The 13,860-nt window shown below is 36.9% G+C and overlaps 1 protein-coding gene across 1 annotated transcript in view; it reads right to left on the reverse strand.

Annotated features, from left to right (window-relative positions):
* Positions 1-13,860, reverse strand: part of RAVER2 (ribonucleoprotein, PTB binding 2) — a 98,761-nt gene that overhangs the window by 67,529 nt on the left and 17,372 nt on the right. The window contains exon 3 of the mRNA XM_017877271.1: positions 3,695-3,761. Within this exon, the coding sequence (XP_017732760.1) occupies positions 3,695-3,761 (67 nt within the window). The remainder of the gene's footprint in view (positions 1-3,694; positions 3,762-13,860) is intronic.

Below are 13,860 nucleotides of genomic sequence, written 5' to 3' on the forward strand. Positions count from 1 at the left end.
TCTACAGAAAAAAGGCTGGAAGGGAATTTGGGATTAATTATATTATTATTTTCCCTGTGAAATTTAAATATCCCACAATTGGTCCCAATTCTTTTAAAAGTCATTGCGTGGTCTACTATTTAGTTTATTATTGGGTCCAATTTGAAGGCAAGAATGTGCCAAAACTTTTCCCCTAATGTATCCTATTTTACTATAATATTTTCCTCATATCTACCACAGAAAGCTCTGGTTGCAAGGTTATAGTTTAGAACTGTAACCATCTTTCGGCCGGGCGCGGTGGCTCAAGCCTGTAATCCCAGCACTTTGGGAGGCCAAGATGGGCGGATCACGAGGTCAGGAGATCGAGACCATCCTGGCTAACACGGTGAAACCCCGTCTCAACTAAAACTACAAAAAACTAGCCGGGCGAGGTAGCGGCGCCTGTAGTCCCAGCTACCCGGGAGGCTGAGGCAGGAGAATGGTGTGAACCCGGGAGGCGGAGCTTGCAGTGAGCTGAGATCCGGCCACAGCACTCCAGCCCGGGTGACAGAGCGAGACTCCGTGTCAAAAAAAAAAAAAAAAAAAAACTGTAACCATCTTTTATCAATTGAGTTATTAATTATACATGTTTCCACAAACACCATAGGTCCCAAAATCCAAGGAAAAATCATTTAATACAATTAATGATTTCTGTGTTGTGTGATTTTAACCGGTGATTTAAGGTTTACAGTATACATCTTTAACTTATCACAGTCAAGTGTCAAATGGTATCATACCACTTCATGTACTGTATAACAGACTGAAAACAGTGTAATCCCATTTCTCCTCTCCCAGCCTTTGTATTATTGCCGTTACATATTTTATTTCTACGTGTGTTACAAATCTCACGATGTAATATTATTATTTTTGCTTTTAACAGTCAATTACACTTTAAAGATATTTTAATATTAAGAAAAAAGTCTTTACCCACATAATGACCATATCAGGTATTCATCATTTTGTTGGGTAGGTCCAGATTTCCATCTATAATTTTCTTCCTGCTTGTAGAACTTCCTTAAGTATTTCTTACAGTGCAAGTCTAATGGAGATGATTCTTTTAGCTTTTGCATGACTGAAAAACATCTCTATTTCATCACTGTTTCTGAAAGATATTTTCAATAGGTAAAGAATTCTATGCTGACCTGTTTTTTTTTTTCTTTTGGTAAAGAATGAAAAGATGTTACTCTATGGTCTTCTCCCTTGTGTTGTTTCCAAGATCTATGGTCATCTTAATCTTTGTCCTGCTAAATGTATTAATGATGTGTACTTTTTTTCTCGCTACTTTTAAGACACTCTATCACTAACTGTAAACAATTTGATTACAACGTACCCTGTAGTTTTCTTCATGCTTTTGTACTTGAAGTTGGTTGAGCTCTGTGGATTTCTGGGATTAGAATTTTCATCAAAATTTTAAAACTTTTCAGCCACTAATTCTTTAAATTTTTTTTTAACTATTCCTACCCCCAGGGACTCTAATTGTTCTTGAAGCTGTCCCACAGTTCACTGATACTCTGTTCATGTTTTACAGTTTTTTTCTCTCTGTGTTTCATTTTGGATCATTTATATCATTGTTTTTAAGTTCACTAATTTTTCCTTCCACAACGTCTACTCTGCCATTAATCCTATCCAGTGTATTTCATGTCAGATGTTGTAGTTTTCATCTCCAGATGTTTGATTTGGATACTTTATATCTTCCATGTCTCTATTTACCATGTTCAATCTTACTATAACTTCTTATACATACAGAACACTATTATAAAAACTGGTTCAATGTCCATTTTTATTAATTTATCTGTGTCAATTCTAGGCCAGTTTTGATTGATTTTTGTTAGGTTTTCCTGCTTCTTCATCATGTCTGCTACTTTTTTATTGGATGTCTGACATCATAAATTTTACTTTGTTGGGTGTCAGATGTTTTGGACACATACAAATATTCTTGAGTTTTGTTCCAGGATACGGTTAAGTTATGAGGAAGCACTTTGATCCGTTCTGGTCTTGTTTTTAAGTTTCATTACGTAGGACAAGAGCATCATTGTCTCGAGTTAATTTTTCCCATTCCTGAGACAAAAACTTTCTGATTATTCCTTCTGATGCCCCATGAATTTTGAGGTTTATCATCCTGACTAGTGGGAATAGCACTATTCCTGGCTCTGTGTGAGCTGTGAAGGCTGTTACCTCTAATCCCGTTGTCAATACCTAGTAACACTGAAATTGTGCACACCTATGACTCAGAGCTTCAGTTACAGAGAAAGAGTTGAAACGTATATTAGTAGTCAACTAAAGGGCTATTCACTGCATCACTGTTTGAAATACTGAGAAAGGTAAAGCTTCCTGAATGCCAATCAGTAACAAATACATTAACTGTAATAAATTCACATGATAATTATATGTAGTAGCTTAAATCAGTGAACCTGAGTTATATATATCAATGTGGAAAGATCTGAAAAACAACGTTGAGTTAACCCAAAAAAAAAGCAAGTTGCTAAATGAAATATATATTAGAATACCACATATGAAAAAGCTTAAAACAGAGACTACCATTAATTATATATAGGTACATATGGTAAAATTACAGGTTAGTCAAGATACTGTGGTAACAAACTTCTGCACAACACAATCTCAATGGCATAACAAAACAAAAGGCTTTCATCTGATTCATGCTGCATATCCCATGCTGAAGCTAAGGAAGGAAGGACATTTTGCTCATCATAGTCACTCTGAGACCTAGGTTGAAAGAGGTTCTGTTACCTTCCCCAATTACTTTAGCATAGGGAAGTGTGAGCAGGAAATCACATGCAGGTTCTGAAATCTTTCACCTGGAAGGGATACATGTCATTTCCACTCTCACTTCATTCATCAACAAGCAAATCACAAGTCCACTCTCAACTTCAAAGAGGCGCAGGTAAGTACTATCTTACCTTGTGCTCAGAATAAAAAGAACAAGAATTTGTGAACAGCTTTAATGACTATCACAATATAATTGCATAAATTGGAAAATATGCACCAAATTCATAAGTGCTTGCCCCTAGACAAGGAGGCTGGGAGGGAAGGAATCAGAATAGTAGAAAGTGAATTTCAATTTTTTTTAATCTCAAGAAATTCAACAGATATACATGAGGGCTCTAGCTATGTATATACTTTGTAAAGACAAAATACTACCATTTGATAATTTGGGAGTGGATGTGTACATAGTGATTATATTATCCTCCATACTTTATTTTTATTGTCTCAAAAGGATGCTTTTAAACAGCTGCATATTACATGCACAAAAAGGAAATAATCTAGTCTTTTAATCTCACAGATATAAAACTAATACCCAGAAAACCTAAGTGAGTTTCTCAATTTCCCCAGCTAAAGGTCAAGTCATACAATCTATTCACTAAGTCAGTAATATACAATTAAAACCAAGGAACTTTGAGCCTATGAAGAACATTCGCTGTAACAGAACATTCATTATAACAATTCATAAGTCTCTAGTAATACTATATTCATTTATGTAATTAATATTTAGGATACCAATATTACCTTCAGAAAACAGATTGTGTGGGTTACATTTGCATGATTTAAGACTTAAAAATTCCATGATTAGCTTAAGTATGAAAAGCGCTAAGCTTTTTTGTTCTATGAGCATATGGAGAATCAAAATGAAATTAGATACTTAAAATAGAAACCTTACCTGTTCGTTTATTTCTGTCCACATAACAATACTTTAAGTCATAGTCTTTCAACAAATCATGAACTTCCTGAAAGAGAAAAAAACATGAATTCAATAAACACCTAAATGCAGTTACTAGATAATCTAGCTCTATTAGCCTACCACCACTACCACCATTACCACCACCATATCCCATGCAAAAACAAAAAATTATTTCATGGATCCCCATTACTTACTTAAATTACAGGTATTCCAGGTTCACCAGACATCCTACACATAGCCCCCAATCCTGCTCAAATGGAAGATTCACTATCTCATGAGTACACCATGCACCGTTCTCTTTCTACTCACACTTATTCCTTGACGTAGCACCAGGTAAACATGTCACTAAATTTCCCTAACTTTGCCTGAAATCACATGCATCTTTATGAAATCTCAGCTCAAATGTTCTTTCATGAAATCGCTTCTGATAATTTTCCACAGAATGTGACCTCTCCCTCCTTTATGCTAACAATGGTCATAACTTTATGTATGCCTCTCTTGAGGAAATAAATATTATATTTATTTCTATTTCTGCATGCTACATACACAGCTTTTAACAAGTAATATACCTGTAGGTGCTTACAGCACAAACATGTAGAAAAAATAAATTGTAAAATATAAAATATAATCGATTGTAAACCTTAACTTAGAGATCCCTAGATATGAAAAAAACCAACTACCAAGGCATAGCAAGCAGTTCCATTTATTTCCCCTTGGCTCCCCAAGATGTTTAAACTGGTTTATGGTTCATTCTGCTTCTATTACTAACATAGCCTAAACTTTTTTTCTGATAGCACAACCTCTATCCACTTGGGTGCCTAAAAGAGTAGATTTCCTTTATTTCCCTAATCCTGTTAAACTGACAGTACTTAGGAACAGAAACTGTAATTTACATATTTATATATTACCTGCATTGCTTTGCATATGGTAGGCACTCAAACACACATTAGACTGAATATAATTGTTTTGCTGTTAAATCAGTACGTCACCCTGAAACATTTTACTCATAATACATAACAGATGCAGTTACAATATATTCAAAAGAACTAGACCCTCACACAGGTAGGCATTCTGACTCCAGATTGGAGTTACAGCCAACCTGTTCTATATTGCAAACGAATATGCTAAACAGACACAGGTGCTACTATGTTAAGCATATAACTGAAAATGCTCAATTCAATAATAATCTTATTATTGCTATTATTATAGTTATCATCTGTTTAGCTTTTACAAGGTATCACGCACTGAACTCACTTTTATTAAAAATCAGGAAAAACAGAGTAAAGTTGCCAAGGACGTATAGCTAGTAACTTGCTGAGAGGAGATTCACTCTATCCGTCTGGCTCCAAGGATGACACTCAACCTCTAGGTCATATTGACTTATTTGCTCCAGCATTAACTTTAAAAACAGTACACTATCATTAACAGTTATAAAAGCAATACCACGAGTGCCCTAATAAGTAATCATATAAGTAATGTAGAAATGGATAAATATGAAGACAGTTCGAAGTTGAAAATATTCTCCTTTTATTTTAACCCAACCCAAGAGGGAAAAAAGAGTGATATGATAGGCAAAGTATAAAAACAAAGCTGAGTGAAAAAAGATAATCCCCTATGATATGAAAGATAAAGTTGATAATTTAGTATTCTTTATTACCAGCCAGTATTAGAAATTTTTAAAAATACATACACTTACCAATTTTGTAAAGTAGTGCTTGCTGAATCATATGGTACTATGCTCAATTACAAAGATCAGTTCACATATTACTATGGTAATTTTTATCTTGTAAGCTTCAACATTTTCTTGAACTTACAAAAACATCTACTGTACTCTTTATTAAGAAAACATCACTGTCTCAATAGCATAACATATGCATCTCGCCAAACAACTAATTTAATACTTTATATAGAAGGTGACACGGTTTTTTAAGGGATCCAGTGTGTGCTTTTAGTTGCACAGAATCTAATCTCTCATTTCACTGGTTAACAGCCATCAAATGCTAGATAAAGAAAACATGATACTGCTCTTCACATTATCAAGCATCTGTAAACAAATGGCACGTTATGTTACTCATTCAGCTAAGAGAATTACCTAAGAGAGCTTAAGTATTCAAAAGTGCATTTTGCAACTTAGAAATTTTATGGTGAAAACACCCATATTTCTACTCATAGCTCTTCTACGTATCAGATGTGGGATACAGAGTTTGCCAACTGGGAAACCTTACAAAGCTTCCTACAAAGAAAACCCAATTATTTTCTCCATGCCCTGGTTGCTTTGACCCAGGCAAAAGTGGGTCATCCCTCAATTTGAGCCTTGGTAAGTCGGCCAAATTAAAAACTTAAAACCTGAAAGAGAGTCCCAATAACCATTTGCCAAAATAATTCTATGCTCCATCACACATAACTAAAAAGACTAAAATTAGAGCCTCCCTATACTAATGTAGCTTTATAACATTTCCACTAACTTACTGATTTTAAGGAATGAAGTAGCACCTTTGATGAAAACACTTCGTCATCTGACTGCCAATGTCAAGTTAATAAAAATTGGTATTAGATAGCTTTAGTAACCTATTTCCACACCAGATTCAGTATCTCCTGCTGAAGTTAAGTGACAAGTTTTGCACATATGAAACGCTTTCTAGAGAGACGATCAATAGTTTCCATGGCAAAGCAGTCAATGACCTCATCACCCCACCCTCAACAAAAAAGTTAACCATTGTTCCAGTTGATCTAGACCTCTTCGATGAAGGATGGCCTTAGTTATAAACCTGAATTACATTATCTTCTAAGCCCTTCACAGACTTAGTTTCAGTTTTTAAAAAAATGTTTTAAGAAATGTTTTCATAGATTAAAGCACACTACTTTTAAATTTCAGTGCTTTGGACTGGAAATGGAAGCACATGTTTTGTTCATTTTCTAATTTTATGTAATTTGATAAAATGAAAAGATGAAACATCAAACATCTATTATTAGTAGTAATAAACAAAATAAATACCCAGAAACTCACTACCAAACTTGACTAGAACACTGACAACACTTGCATCCACCTCTGCATTCCTTCACTATCCCATTCCTCCACCTTCCTCCTTACACGTAGGTCTCTATCTGTACGTAGGCATGTGGCCCCAAACATTATATTGTTTTGTATTACTCACTTTTGAGCTTTATACAAATGGTATTGTGTTATTTTTAATCTTCTGTGCCTTGATTCTTAGACTCAATATTATGTTTCTAAAATTCACTCATTCCACGTGGCCATTATTCATTTATTCACTGCTGTTTGCTATGCCATTCTGTGACTATAGTATAATTTATGTATCCATTTTACTATGACTGATTATTTGGTTTGTTTCCAGATTGTTGTTCACTGTTTGTATTTTTTAAAAACTACCATAACATTCCTGTAAATTTCCCTCATCCCCTGGCATTCATGTGCAAGAGCTCCTCAAGGAGAGAAATTCCTGTGGTGTACGTATGCAAATGATCAACTTTATAAGGAAGTGCCAACTTGCTTGCCAGAATGATGTACCAGCGTACAGTCCCATCAACAGTAGATAAAAGTCCTGCTGATCCACTCCTTTCAATACTTGATGTTAACTGACTTCAGTTGTGTCAATTTAATGGATATAAAATTGTGTCTCACTGTGGTCTTAATTTCCATTACATGATTAATAAATAATGTAGGGCATTGTGATTATTAGTTTTATGTGTCAATTTAGCTACAGTGTCCAGTTACTTAATCAAACACTAATCTAGGTGTTGCTATGAAGGTATTTTGTACATGTGGTTAATATCGATAATCAGTTGACTTGAGCAATGGAGATTACCTTGGGGAGAGGAGGATTTCATCCAATCAGTTGAAGGCCTTATGAGCAACAAGTGAAGTTTCCTGGAGAAGTTCTGCCTCAAGACTACAGCATCAACAGCTGCCTGAGTTTCCAGCTGGCTGGCATCCCCTACAGATTTTGGACTTGCCAGCCCCCACAGTCTTGTGAACCAAATCCTTAAAATAATATATTCTGAATTCTCACCTTTTGTTGTTAACTGTATTGTGAATGTATTCTCCTACAGTGCAATCGGTCATTGTGTTTATTTGTGTGATTTTGGTGAAGAGAAGTTTTCATTTTAATAATATCAAATTTATCAATCTTTTCCTTAAAATGTAGGCTTTTGTGCCTTAAGAAGTCCTTTCCTAAACAAGGTCATAAAGGGATCTTATTTTGTTTCAATCATTCTAAATTTTTTCCTTTTACATTTCAGCTTTTAGTGAGTTTGGAGTTCATTTTTGTGTGCTGTAAGTTTTTTTTTTTTTTTTTTCCTTTTCCCATAAGGGAAAACAGTTTTATATTTTTCCCCTATGGGTAATCAACTGTTATGACACCATAATTGTATTATCCATCCTTTCCTCAATGATCTGCAAGGCCGTCTCTCTCATATATCAAGTTCCAAGATATACATGGATATTTTTGTCTCTTGCTTCTGGTTTCATTGGACATTTTGTCTATTCTGTGCTAATATTACACTGTCCTAAATAAGGCTTTATAAATATTGATATCTGACAAAACAAATCCTCTTTTTTATTGCTGTACAATATTCATTTTGGAATATATGGCAATTTAACTCATCTCCTATTGATGGGAATTTGAACTGTTTCTAGTTCGGGGCTATCAAGAATGAACTGGGAGTATAATTGCTAAGTAGAATATACTAAGGAATAGAATTGCTAAATTACATAGTAGGGGTGGGGGGGTGTGTATGTTTGTGTGTGCGTGTTTTGAAGATGGAGTTTCACTCTCGTTGTCCAGGCTGGAGTGCAATGGCGTGATCTTGGCTCACCGCAACCTCCACCTCCTAGGTTCAAGTGATTCTCCAGCCTCAGCCTCTGGAGTAGCTAGGATTACAGGCGCCCATCACCATGCCCAGCTAATTTTTATATTTTTAGTAGAGACAGGGTTTCTCCATGTTGGCCAGGCTGTTCTTGAACTCCTGACCTCAGGTGATCCGCCCACCTCAGCCTCCCAAAGTGTTGGGATTACAGGTATGAGCCACCACATCCAGCTGGTAAATGTTTATCCTTAAGAGAAACTGCCAGTTTTCCAAAAATTTGCAACCAATTTGCACACTTACTGGCAGAATATGAGTGCCAACTGCTCTACTTTCTAGCAAACACCTGGTCTTGCCTGTCTTTTAATGTTGGCCATTCTGGTGGGAGTGGTGTATTCCAACAATGACCTTAATTTGTATTTCTTTGATTTACAATTATATTACTGACCTTTTAATATGCCATTTGGATATTTCTTTTCTGTGAAATGCCTGTTCTCATCTTTCACCTATTTTTAACTGGGTTATCTTTTTTATTAACTTGTAGAATTTTTTTTTTTTTTTTTTTTTTTTTTTTGAGATGGAGTCTCTCTGTTGCCCAGGCTGGAATGCAGTGAGTGTGATCTTGGCTCACTGTAAGCTCCACCTCCTGAGTTCATGCCATTCTACTGCCTCAGCCTCCCGAGTAGCTGGGACTACAGGCGCCCACCACCTCACCTGGCTAATTTTTTGTATATTTAGTAGAGACAGGGTTTCACCATGTTAGCCAGGATGGTCTCAATCTCCTGACCTCATGATCCGCCTGCCTCAGCCTCCCAAAGTGCTGGGATTACAGGCGTGAGCCACCGCGCCCAGCCAACTTGTAGAATTTAATGATAAATTCTGGATATCAGTCTCCTTTGTCAAATATTGGTATTGCAAATCCTCTTCCAGCCTGTGGTTNTTTTTTTTTGAGATGGAGTCTCTCTGTTGCCCAGGCTGGAATGCAGTGAGTGTGATCTTGGCTCACTGTAAGCTCCACCTCCTGAGTTCATGCCATTCTACTGCCTCAGCCTCCCGAGTAGCTGGGACTACAGGCGCCCACCACCTCACCTGGCTAATTTTTTGTATATTTAGTAGAGACAGGGTTTCACCATGTTAGCCAGGATGGTCTCAATCTCCTGACCTCATGATCCGCCTGCCTCAGCCTCCCAAAGTGCTGGGATTACAGGCGTGAGCCACCGCGCCCAGCCAACTTGTAGAATTTAATGATAAATTCTGGATATCAGTCTCCTTTGTCAAATATTGGTATTGCAAATCCTCTTCCAGCCTGTGGTTTGCCTACTGACTTATTAGTAATGTCTTTTTGATGAGAAGACATTAATTTTGCCAAAGTCCCATCTATCATATAATATCTTCTTTTCTGGTTAATGCCTTTTGGGACCTCTTTAAGAAATCTTCACCTACCCAAGGTCATGAAGACATTGATCTACCTTTTCTTCTGCAATGTTTATTGTCTTAACATTTGCATTTAGACTATAATCCATCTTAATAGAATATTTCTAAGTGGTATTAGGTAGGGGTCAAGGTTCAATGTTTTTGATTGGAATATCAAACTGCCCCAGCATCATCTGTTGAAAAGACTATTCTTTCTACTACTAAGTTGCTATATTCTGTGGGTTAATTTCTGGACTCTGTTCTGTTCCACTAGTGTACTTGTCTAGTCACTGTACCAATATCACACTAAATAAATTATTTGTAAGCTTTGAAATCTGGTAGTGTAAGCCTTCCAACTTTTTTTTTTTTTCTTCAAAAGTATCTTAGCTATCCTAGGTCACTTGCATTTCTGCACAAATTTTAGAATCAGTTTATCAGTTTCCATTAAAAAAAAAAAAAAACCTGGCTGGGCCCGGTGGCTCACGCCTTTAATCCCAGCACTTGGGGAGGCCAAGGCAGGTGGATCACGAGGTCAGGAGATCAAGACCATCCTGGCTAACACGGTGAAACCCCGTCTCTACTAAAATTACAAAAAAATTAGCCGGGTGAGGTGGCTGGCGCCTGTAGTCCCAGCTACTCGAGAGGCTGAGGCAGGAGAATGGCGTGAACTCGGGAGGCAGAGCTTGCAGTGAGCCGAGACGGCGCCACTGCACTCCAGCCTGGGCGACAGAGCAAGACTCCGTCTCAAAAAACAAAACAAACCCCTTGACACTATAGATCAGTTTGGGAACAACTGACATCTAAATGATACTGAGTCTTCCAATCCACAAATGTGGAATGTTCTTCCATTCATTTAGGTCTTCTTAAACTCTTCTCTGAAATATTTATAGTCTTCAGTATAGAGATTTTGCACATTTTTATTAGCTTTTTTATTGCATATGACATTTTTGATGTTATTTGAAGTCCATTTGTAAAATCTGACTTTTAATTTAATTTCCTAGCGATTGCTAGTACATAGAAATATCATCTATACTTGTACATTGACCTTACATGTATCAATTTTAGTAAATTCATTTAATTATTATTATTTTTAGACAAGGTCTCACTCTGTCACTCAGGCTGGAGTGCAGTGGCATGATCACCACTCACTGCAGCCTCAATCTCCTAGGCTCAAGTGATCTTCCCACTTCAGCCTCCTGAGTAGCTGGGACTACAGGCATGTGCCACCACCACCACCAGGCCCAGCTAATTTTTTTATTTTTTATTTTTGTAGTGACAGGGTTTTGGTTATGTTGCTCAGGCTGGTCTCAAACTCCTGGGCTCAAGCAATACACCTGCCTCGGTCTCCCCAAGTCCGGGGATTACAGGCATAAATCACCGAGCCTGGCCCACTTATTTCTAATAGCTTATTTATAGATTCTTTTTTATTTTCTATATACAATCATGTTATCTGCAAATAGAGAGTTTTACATCTTGTTTTAGATCTTTAAACTTTATTTATCTAGGTGTATTGTGCTAGCTAGGATTTCCAATACAGACTTGAAAACTAGTGATTCCTGTATTATTCCTAATCTCAGAAAGAAAGCTATCAACATTTCACCTTTCACCACTGAATATGATTGCTTTTGGCTTTTCTAGATAATCTTTATGTCTGGAGAAATTATTTTCTATTCCTGCTTGCTGTAAGTATTATGATGTATGAGTGTTAAATTTTGTAAAGTGCTTTTTCTGCACCCATTGAGACAAGTTAAATCTCATCTTCATGACAGTAAATCTCCAAACTCTTATTTCCACTTCAAACTTCTCTCCCAAGCTCCAAGCCTATATATTCCCTTCCCCCTCTTTTGAAACTGCATTTGGATGTCCCACACCAGATAATGCATTTTGAGGGGGCCCAACACAGTCCTATCAAATATGATGTTGGCTGAGTGGATGTGGTATCAATTTTAACTTGGCTAAATTTTTAACTGCTTTCAATGCAGGTTTTGGCTGGAAAGTTCACTTCAATACCAACTTTTGCCAGCAGAACATTTTGCCTTGGCCTAAAATAAATTAATAAACTTTCAGCTTTTATTGGCAGTATAAAACAATCATTTACTGATTATTTACTTTATCCCAGGCACTTTATAGACATTATCTCATTTAATCCTAACAACCTTAAAAATTTTATTTTAAAGCTGGATTTTATCATCCAGATTTTAAAGATGAGAACATTGAGACACAGAGAAACTAAGCGACTTGCACAGACAGTTTGTGACAGAGCTGTAATTCAAACTCAGTTGACAGACTCTACAGCAAACATAACTGTACAGTGGTGTATCTTAAGAATTGCCACTACAAAAATAAAATCTATAAAAGATTCATTCCCATCACATTCCTAAAGCTCACTGCATCACTGGCCTCCTAATCTTAGAATGGGAATTGGGGCAAGAACAACATTTGGAATGTCTATAACAATTCCTTGGAGGTAAAAGCAAAAACAATATAATTTTACTTTTTGACAGCTAGAAATCTCATTGCATCACTCCTTTGTTTAAATATATCCCATTAAATAAAATCCAAATTCCCTAACATGGCCTACACAATTTCAATCATCTAGTAATGCCAAATGTGCCAGCCCTATATTTTACCACTAACCCTCTCAAACTCTATGCCTCAGCCACAGTGAACTAATTTTGGCCATGCTTTTCTTTGTCTTTAGGTCTTGGTTCATCTTACTATTAATGCCATGGATGTTCTACATCCCTTTCTTCCCCTTGTTTCCCTTAGCTACCATCTCTCTCCCCAGGACTCAGGTGACTTCCTCTGTCTTAAACTAAAGGTTCCTGGAACCTACATCACCCAGAGATTCTGGACTCTGAAGTTGATCTGGGGTTGTCTCCCTTGGGAGAAGGGTTTGGAAAGAAAGGCACAGACTGCTCTCTCTTTCTCATGTGAGAGAACATATAGCTGAACACATGGCTGCCCAATAACAACCATATTTCTCAGCCTTCCCAGCAAGTAGCTTCCCAGCATTTGACTTAGGCTGTCGCCATGCGACTCCAGTCACTGAACCTCTCAAGTCTGGATTAAATATCTGTGTTTCCATAGCCTTTTTTTTTTTTTTTTTTTTTCCACATCACAACTCCTACAGCAGCTATCATCCATATTTTAACTGTTTATATACTTATACTTTTCATAAGATTGTAGGCAAGTATCACATATCTGCCTTGTGCATAAACAGATCTCCAACATCCAGCACAATATCTAGCAGAAAGCAGACCTTTGATATTTGTTAAATGTATGACATTTTGTTTCCATAGATTACCTTTATCAACTCTAATGCAGCATCTTTTTTTCTGAGATTATTTTACAATATGAACATAAACCAATATATGTTTAGAGTGCTCAAAAAACCTGAAAATAGGCCAGGCGCGGTGGCTCACACCTATAATACCAGCACTTTGGGAGGCCGAGGCGGGCGGATCACAAGGTCAGAAGATCGAGACCATCCTAGTTTAAACACGGTGAAACCCCATCTCTACTAAAAATACAAAAAACTAGCTGGGTGTGTTGGCGGGTGCCTGTAGTCCCAGCTACTCGGGAGGCTGAGGCAGGAAAATGGGGTGAACTCAGGAGGCGGAGCTTGCAGTGAGCCGAGATCGCGCCACTGCACTCCAGCCTGGGCGACAGAGTGAGACTCTGTCTCAAAAAAATAAAAAATAAAAAATTTTAAAAACCTGAAAATATACTTACTTTACACTAACCTAATTCATAACTCACTTCTTCAAAAGAAAATACTTACATACCTCAAATTAATTAGCATTACGTATCTACCTATAAAAGGTTCTCCTTGAGCAGTTTTTGCTTACAGACATCCCAAGAAAGAGGGCTTTACTCTCCAAGAGATAGATTTAGATAGTCATCCA

The sequence above is a fragment of the Rhinopithecus bieti genome, unplaced genomic scaffold (assembly GCF_001698545.2).
Source record: "Rhinopithecus bieti isolate Rb0 unplaced genomic scaffold, ASM169854v2 scaffold_6380, whole genome shotgun sequence".
Taxonomy (NCBI): Eukaryota; Metazoa; Chordata; class Mammalia; order Primates; family Cercopithecidae; genus Rhinopithecus; species Rhinopithecus bieti.